This window comes from Arvicola amphibius, chromosome 4 (genome assembly GCF_903992535.2).
Source record: "Arvicola amphibius chromosome 4, mArvAmp1.2, whole genome shotgun sequence".
In the NCBI taxonomy this organism is placed as follows: domain Eukaryota; kingdom Metazoa; phylum Chordata; class Mammalia; order Rodentia; family Cricetidae; genus Arvicola; species Arvicola amphibius.
In genome coordinates, this window is record NC_052050.1 from 91,207,631 (window position 1) to 91,216,086 (window position 8,456).

General features: G+C 57.6%; 1 protein-coding gene across 1 annotated transcript; it reads left to right on the top strand.

Moving 5' to 3' along the window:
- Window positions 1–5,400: 5,400 nt before the first annotated feature.
- On the top strand, window positions 5,401–7,800 carry Ntn3 (netrin 3). Its single transcript, XM_038329052.1, has 6 exons — window positions 5,401–6,328; window positions 6,400–6,588; window positions 6,674–6,823; window positions 6,949–6,999; window positions 7,111–7,185; window positions 7,451–7,800. Exons 1-6 carry the CDS (start codon window positions 5,401–5,403, stop codon window positions 7,798–7,800), a joined length of 1,743 nt encoding a protein of 580 aa, XP_038184980.1.
- Window positions 7,801–8,456: the final 656 nt, after the last annotated feature.

Here is an 8,456-nt window from a genome sequence, read left to right on the forward strand (position 1 = left end):
TACCACCATCCAGCTAGTTTATTTTTAATTGTGTATGTATGACAGGGCTGGAGAGGTGGCTCAGCAGTTAAGAACACACTGGCTGCTCTTCCAGAGGATCCAGGTTCAATTCCCAGCACCCACATGGCAGCTTACAATTGTCTGTAACTTCAGTTGCAGGGGATCAGACACCATCACACAGACATAAAAATAAGTATCTGTATGACCTGTGTGTGGGTTCCCTTACAGACAAAAAAGAGGACATCAGATCCCCTGGAGCTAGAGTTAAAGGCTGTTGTGAGCTGCCAGATGTGTATGCTGGGAGCTGGTCCTCTGGAAGATCAGCCAGTGCTCTTTATGTTTTCTTAGACAGGGTCTTTATGTAGCCTTTACTGGCTGGAACTCAGTATGTAGACCAAGTTCAACTGAGACAGAGACACCTGTCTCTCCCTTTGGAGCACTGTGATTAAAGGTGTGTGCCACCTGCCCGAAAGCAAGCATGTGTTTGTTCTTAACCACTGAACTATCTCTTCAGCTCCTGTTCCTTATACTCTTATTGAGGCAGGATATCACTGTGTGGCTCAGACTGGTCTCCAACTCCTCGGCCGCCTGCCTCTGCTCACAGGTGCTGGGATTTTAAGTATATTTGAAGAGTTCTTCACACATCCCAGGCATTATAGTCTGAGCTGTCCACTAGCATCGTGTAGACAGGGTCTGGAGCCTCACTAAACTAGGGAGAGGACAGGGGCCTTCCATAAGAGACAACAGCCTCTGTCACGGGAGTTACTGCTCCTTCGGGGGCCCCGACAGGTCGTGTGCCAAGAAGTAAAGCCATGTCTATGGAGAGCCAGGTAAAGTGTGTGGGTGAGGGGGATGGACTGGGTGATGGTTAAGCAGCCAGCTCTAGTTACCAGCTGGTGGCCCTCCTTAGAAATGAAAGTTTTTACGAAGGTCAGTCCGGCCTGCCAAAATCAGTCAAGACACCGTCCCTGTCAAGGGCGTCAAAGGAACGAGAGACAGTAGAACATAAAAAACTATGGCCCTCCTTGGATTGAGAAGTGTCTCCTGGACACCAGAATCCAGGAATCTGAGGCAAGAGAGGAGGCTGCCTCTTCCTGTCCAGCTAGCACCCAGCCCCTTATTGAACCACCCATTAAACTAGCCAAGCCCTTTTTGGTCACGCCTCTGCTGCCTGAAAGGCTTATGCCCAAGTGTGCTGATCCAGAGGAGGTCTTAACCCTGCCAACTAGTCATTTCCCACCCTAGGACCCTTTTCCACAACAGTCTACTCAGAATTATTCTATCGACTGGTTCACTTGGTTTATTATTATTCCTGCTGGCTCAATGTCCTGTCCCGGTGCTGGGTTATAAATCCTAGAAGGAAAAGGCACTGTCCTCTTCCTGGCCTGCCTCTGGGGAGCTGAGTAGTCCTTAACCTTCCTACCTTCCTCCAGTCTAGGCCCCGGTAGTATCCCACCGATTGTTCTAGGTGCTCAAAGCCGGAGAGGTGCTCTGGGTGGAGTTAGGGTATTTGTGAAGGGTTCATGAAGATAGAGGAAGCACTTTAGATATTACACACACGCACCCACGCCCACTCAATTCCTTGCCAAAACCAGGAGGAGGCAGTGGAACTCCTAGGCATCCTGGTGTCGTCACCACGTCAGGGACTAATTATCTCTGACGTGGCAGAGCAGGGTGTAACCTGTGGTGGGCATCCTTACCATCGTCACCCTCGTTCCCACCCCGGATCACGGCCACCTAGTCGGAAACATGAGAATACCAGAGCCCTTGCCCGAGCCCACCCTGCCAGACCTGGCGTCCAGAGTCCCCTCTAGCCCTGCACACCCTTTTCTTGGCCACCAGCGGTGCAGGGGGCTTCTGGCCGCGCTGCATCCTGCCCTTCGGCGCTCTGGCCGTCCTGGCCGGTGCAGCTGTCATGGGCATCACCTTCTCGCTGTGCGGGCCCTGCCTGGATCTGGTCCAGAGCATGTCGCTGGCTGCTCTTGGCGCGGACCTCGGACTCCTGTCCGCCACCTTTCTGTGCTGGCACACTCGGCAGCGGAGGGCTGGGCTTGCGGAGCAGCAGCGAGAGCCCGGGGCACCCTAAGCCTGTGTGCGGGGCCACCTCCCAGCGAGGTCTAGGCAAGGAAGGTGCTGTATTTCAGTGTAGTCGGAACACAGAAGACCCTCCCTAAACTTTATTTTCGAACCCTCAAGAGGTAGGGAGGGCTACGAGAGCCTTTGCCCTCTCTGCCCTTCCCCCTCACACTCTCTCTCCACCCACCGATGCTTTTGAGCTCGGAGAGCTGATTGTTGCCACAGAGCTGGCCTGGCTATATGGAAGGGGAGGAGGTTCGCAAAAAAAGTCCGCGCAAAGGTGCAAGGAGAGTGTGGAGCTGTCTGCCTTCCTCACCACGTCTTGGCCTCTGGAGGCATAATAGGCACTCAGTAAATGTTTGTTCAAGGCAAGAAGTAGTGGGGGCGAGTGTCTGAAGGGGACCAGGTCTTGGGCTGGGTAGGGGGTTATTTGAGAGGTCAGCAGCTCCCTGCGTCCTGAAACTGTCACACTCTATCATCCCTAGCCCCCTCAAAGCCGGCTGCTGTAACTGGACTGGGGAGAGAGTGCAGAGCTGGGGCTCCTGCAGGTGTGAAACGGGGACCTGGAGCCTCTTTGTTGCAGAAAGTGCCCGGAGGGGGTAGGAGCCCTGAGATGGAAGGACTAAGAGGCCTCAGTCAGGGGCCAGGACAGGTGGCTGGGTCCACAGAGAGTTCTAAGCCTCTCTTGGAGACTGGAGAGAGCCCAGGACACCATCTGCAAGAGTAGCCCTGGGGCCAGAGTCTGTGCAGAAGGCAATTCAATGGCCATTTGAGCCCCTGTCCTGTGCCCTCCCCGTCCCCTAGGACTTGATCAAAGCTGAGCCCAACACCAGCTTCCACCCACATCAGAATCCATCACATGTTTTGCAGACCCCAGAAGCCACAGCTCACAAGGAGGCTGGGCTGGGGACAAAGCAAAAGGCTGTTCCCCCTCCACAGTTGGCTGACAGTCTGGGGACTCTAGCAGGGATCTTGAAGTTCAGAGGCCAGCCTGGGTTCCCCCCAGGCTTTCCTCCCATCCTCCACCAGAGCTCCTCCATCCTTATGAGGAGGGTGTGTAGAAGGACCTAGAACAGCAGTTCTCAAGCCATAGGTCATGACCCATTTCAAGGGCTCATCTAAGCCCATGGAAAAACACAGACATTTGCATTGAAATTTATAACTGTAGCAAAAGTACAGTTATGGAGTCGTAATGAAAATAATTTTATGGTGTGTGGGGGTCACCACAACATGAGGTACTGTATTAAAGGGTCACAGTGTTAGGAAGGTTGAGAACCAGTGGTCAGAGAGAAGGTGGTGGGAAAGGGTTAATTCTGAACTTGACCTATGGAAGAACACAGCTTCAGCCCATAACTACCTGTAAAGGACACATTCTGGTTCCCTGTAGGAAGCTGAAAGGCAGGGCTCTGTGCCTGTGCAGATGAAGAGAGGAGCCACTAGTCCCTCTCCGATGTCTGTTCGCCATTACCCATTCCTGCATGTAAGGACAGCAGGCCTGGGAAAGTGCCTAGGGTCAAAGTCAGCTGTTCTACAGGCCAAACCAAGTATCCACCAGCCTGCTGTCCTGCTTCTTCAAGGGTCTGCCTCGGCCACACCCTTGGTCTGTCCTGGGAGGGTCCCAGCATCCTCACTCCACTATTGCTTCTCTGAAAAGCAGGGCACTTCTGTTCCTTTCCTTTTTTATTGTCAGGAACACTCACCCACCTTGGTGGCTCTGAGCGCACAGGCATACCCATATGGCCTCTTCTACCAGCTGCAGAGACTGGCCTGAAGTCAGCCTCCCTTCTGGAACTAGGTCTTTGGGCCTCAGGACTCTCCCCAAGATGGGAGTTAACCCCAGCTCTGCCTGGCCTGTCAAGGACAGAGGCAGGAAGAAAAGAATCATTGGTTCCTCTTGGCAAGGATCTCGCAGTTACAGCTGTTCATCTCCAGCTTGTGCCCTGGCAAATCATCTGGGGCAGAGGCTTGCTTCATTATTCAGATTTACTAGGATGGAGACTGTCAGGTTCAGGGATTCTGAATCTGATTCATTTGTGACCAGCCCTTCTCCGTGTGTCAAACCCTTACCTTTCCTCAACAGGTGGCCAGACCCTGAACCTCAAGGAGGGGCCAGCAAATAGACTACTCCCGGCCCACTTTCCAAATTTGCAAGTCCTTCTGGACAATGGGGCCATCTTATGGCGACTTTTCAGCGAGACCCAGGAATGCTTTAGGCTGAGACTGGCCCGATCCCATTGAGGATCAGTGATCGCAGCACTCAGCAGAACCCCGGTGCTCCCTAGTGGAACTCCTAGCTTAGGATGATATCTCTGTTGGCACATCAAGTCTTCCCAGCAACTCCGCAAAGCATGGCAAGCAATAGGCATTTTGGTTGATGAGGAAACTGAGAAACTCAGGCCACACAGCCAGAAATCCAAACAGCTTGGATTTGAAATCAGACCTGAGTTCTTTCTGCTAGAACAGACTACTGCCTTGGGGATACCCTACAAGAACGCCAGCCCCAACTGTGTTCCCCTATTCTGGGTAGCATCCAAGACTTCAAGCTTCAGACCTATGGTTGTGCCTGCATGATGTACCTCGGGGAGGAGTGGCCCAGACCCCAGCCCGCACGTGGCACCACCCCAGGAGCAGCCAAAGCCTGGCTTCAGGCCGAGGACCCTGCTGGGTGGTCCCTCACGGACTGCAAGGCTGCGCTGCCCCCCCTCTCGTCAGCGCATTCCTGGCTCTCCAGCCCCTCCCCCGGCTCTCGGGCCTCCCAGCCCCCTCCCGCGCTGGCCCAGCCTGTGTCTGAATCTGCTTCTGATTCTGGCTGTCGGGACAAGACCCCCTCCCCTCCTTCCTTCCCGGGCCGAGCAGCTCCGCCCCCAGCTAGGACCAGGCTCGCGCCTCCTGAGCCCCCCACCCACTTCTGGCACAGCTCCTCCGCCCTTGCAGCAGCCAGGAGGAGGCGGCAGCCCCGGCGCCCCAGGCCCCGCCCGCCCAGGGCCCTTCCCGGGAGGCCGGGAGACCTGCTCCTCCTGGCCCTCCGTGGGTGAGTGCTGGCGGCCGGCGGCGGGTGGGGCCTCCGCTGGCGGAGGCACCGGGAGCGGGGGCGACGCCTGTCAACGCTCCAGGCCTAGCAGGACTCGCCAACATCCCTGCTGCTGTGCTTGGCCCCGGGCGTGCCCGTGGCTGCTCCCACTTCTGGGCCTGTGTTGGGGCCGCCCGGGGGCTCTGCTATCTTGGCACTGCAGATCCGGCAGGCAGAGTCTCGGACTAGACTCACTCTCCTCGAGGGCAGAATCGTTGGGCGGAAGCTGGCTGGTCACCACAGCGGCCACGGCCATGCCCACCTGGCCCTGGGGGCTGCTGCTGACCGCAGGCACGCTCTCCGCCGCACTGAGCCCAGGGCTGCCGGCCACCGCCGACCCCTGCTATGATGAGGCGGGTGAACCCCGCTGTTGTATTCCGGGCCTAGTGAACGCTGCTCTGGGCCGAGAGGTGCTGGCGTCCAGCACGTGCGGGAGGCCGGCCAATCGCGTCTGCGATTCCTCGGACCCGCAGCGGGCACACTCTGCAGACCTCCTGACCTCTGCTCCGGGCACTGCAAGTCCTCTCTGTTGGCGCTCCGATTTGCTGCAACGGTCACCCTTCAACGTAACCCTCACGGTGCCCCTGGGGAAGGCTTTTGAGCTGGTCTTCGTGAGCCTACGCTTCTGCTCGGCTCCCCCAACCTCCGTGGCCTTGCTTAAGTCGCAGGACCATGGCCGCAGCTGGGTCCCCCTGGGCTTCTTCTCCTCCAGTTGTAGCCTGGACTATGGCCGTCCGCCTGCTCCTGTTGATGGCCCTGCTGGTCCAGGGCCAGAAGCCCTCTGCTTCCCAGCCCCCCAGGCCCAGCCTGATGGTGGAGGCCTTCTAGCCTTCAGTGTGCAGGATGGCAGCCCGCAGGGCCTGGATCTGGACAACAGTCCCGTGCTCCAAGACTGGGTGACTGCCACAGATATTCGCATATTACTCACAAGGCCTGCCACACTGGGGGACATAAGGGACCGGGAGGTCACAGTCCCTTATTCCTACTCAGCTACTGAGCTCCAGGTGGGAGGTCGATGCAAGTGCAATGGGCACGCCTCACGGTGTCTGTTGGACAGCCATGGCCACCTGATCTGCGACTGCCAGCATGGCACAGAGGGCCCTGACTGCAGCCGCTGCAAGCCCTTCTACTGTGACAGGCCATGGCAGCGGGCTACAGGGCAGGAAGCCCACGCTTGCCTTGGTGAGGCCTTGGAGGGTAGCCCGGGGACTTCTGACCAGGCAGGGCTGCTCCTGACTGATCCCTCCCTGCAGCTTGCTCCTGCAATGGCCATGCCCGGAGATGCCGCTTCAACATGGAGCTGTACCGACTGTCTGGGCGCCGCAGTGGGGGTGTGTGCCTCAACTGCCGGCACAATACTGCTGGTCGCCACTGCCACTACTGCCGGGAGGGCTTCTATCGTGACCCAGGCCGTGTCCTGAGTGACCGCCGTGCTTGCAGAGGTGAGCCTGCCACCGCATGCCTTCTTGCTTTACTTTCCCAGAGCCCCGACTCACTCCTGAACCAGTCCCTCATTTCTATCCTCAGCTTGTGACTGCCATCCAGTTGGTGCTGCTGGCAAAACCTGTAACCAGACCACTGGCCAGTGTCCCTGTAAGGATGGTGTTACTGGCCTCACCTGTAACCGCTGTGCCCCAGGCTTCCAGCAGAGCCGGTCTCCTGTGGCGCCCTGTGTTAGTGAGTGACCCTGCCCTGTCTCAGTCACCTCAGTCAAAGCAATCAACTACTGTTGTCTGTCTGTCCCCTGAGCCTTTCAGATGCCCCTGCCACCCCATCATAGACTATTCTCCCACACTCCTTAGAGACCCCCGTCCCTGGACCCACTGAAGAAAGCAGTCCTGTGGAGCCACAGGGTGAGTGGACGCCAGAGTCCCAGACTGGTATGACCTTGGAGAAGGGGGCTATAGGAGACCAGTATGGGGGAGAGGCATGGAACTCTGCTAGCCTCCACCCTTTCCCCCTAGACTGTGAGTCACATTGCAGACCTGCGCGTGGCAGTTATCGAATCAGCCTGAAGAAGTTCTGCCGAAAGGACTATGGTAGGCTGCCTACCCTCAGCCCTTCTACCTCGCCCCCCAACTCCTCGACCCTGGCTGTACTTCAAGCCTCATCCTCTCCTCGGGTCTCCCACTGATGCTGGCTCCGCCCCTTCAGCAGCTATATCTTCAATGTACCTCCCTCTAGTGGGTGACCTCTTTATGTCCTTCCTAAGCCGGGTGGGTATTCTGTGCTTCACACAATCCCCTCTGGCCCTACCCCGCCTGACTCGCTTTCTCACACCCTTATCCCCCTCCCTACCCCCAGCGGTGCAGGTGTCAGTGGGTGCGCGCGGCGAGGCCCGCGGCGCGTGGACACGCTTTCCGGTAGCAGTGCTTGCTGTGTTCCGCAGCGGGGAGGAGCGCGCTCGGCGCGGGAGCAACGCGCTGTGGGTACCAACCCTAGACGCCGCCTGCGGTTGCCCGCGCCTTCTACCCGGCCGGCGTTACTTGCTGCTGGGGAGCGGGCCCGGGGTTGCAGCTGGAAGCACAGCGGGCCGGGGACCCGGACTCAGCGCAGCCCGTGGAAGCCTCGTGCTGCCTTGGAGAGACGCCTGGACTCGGCGCCTCCGGAGGATGCAGAGGCGCGAGCGGCGGGGGCGCTGCGGGACCGCCTGAACCTGCGAGCTGGGCGTGGACAGGGCAGGCACTGCTCTTATCTCTGGGTGTGTTTATCAGTGCGTTAGCCTGCTGGAAGTGTCACGTGCGTCGCCATCTAATTTTCCCCCCTTCCCATCCCATTTTTTAACTTCTTTGGTGACGCCCCATCCCCAACACAGAGGTATGTGAAGTCCCCTAAGAACTACCAGGAGGCACCCAGGGCAGTCGTCACCCTCAAAGGACCCTGATCTCATCACCCTGTCTGCCTACTACAAGGTGTATCCTGATACCCGACATCTCTTAAAGGTTGTGAACCGCCCCACTCCCAGGGAATGCTAGGATCCTTCTAGGGTTTGAGCGCATCACACGAGTGTGATTCATCAACTCTCCGATGCTGTGATACACTAGAGTCCTCCGACCTTCCCAAAGCCACTGCTGCCACCATAGACGCCTGTACGCCGCTGTGGGGGTCATGGCCCAAACGCACAGTCAGGACAGCGACTTTTCCGCCTCCAACCGAGATCTGCAAAGAGTACTGCGGACTCCTCTCGTATAAGGATGACTGTCCAACACCGTGGATATTGTCCCCATGTCCTTTCTGGCCTATCTCTGCCGATCGCGTATTTGTGTCCCCATCCGCAGCTGCATCTCTGCCTGCTTCCCACCTCTTTCTT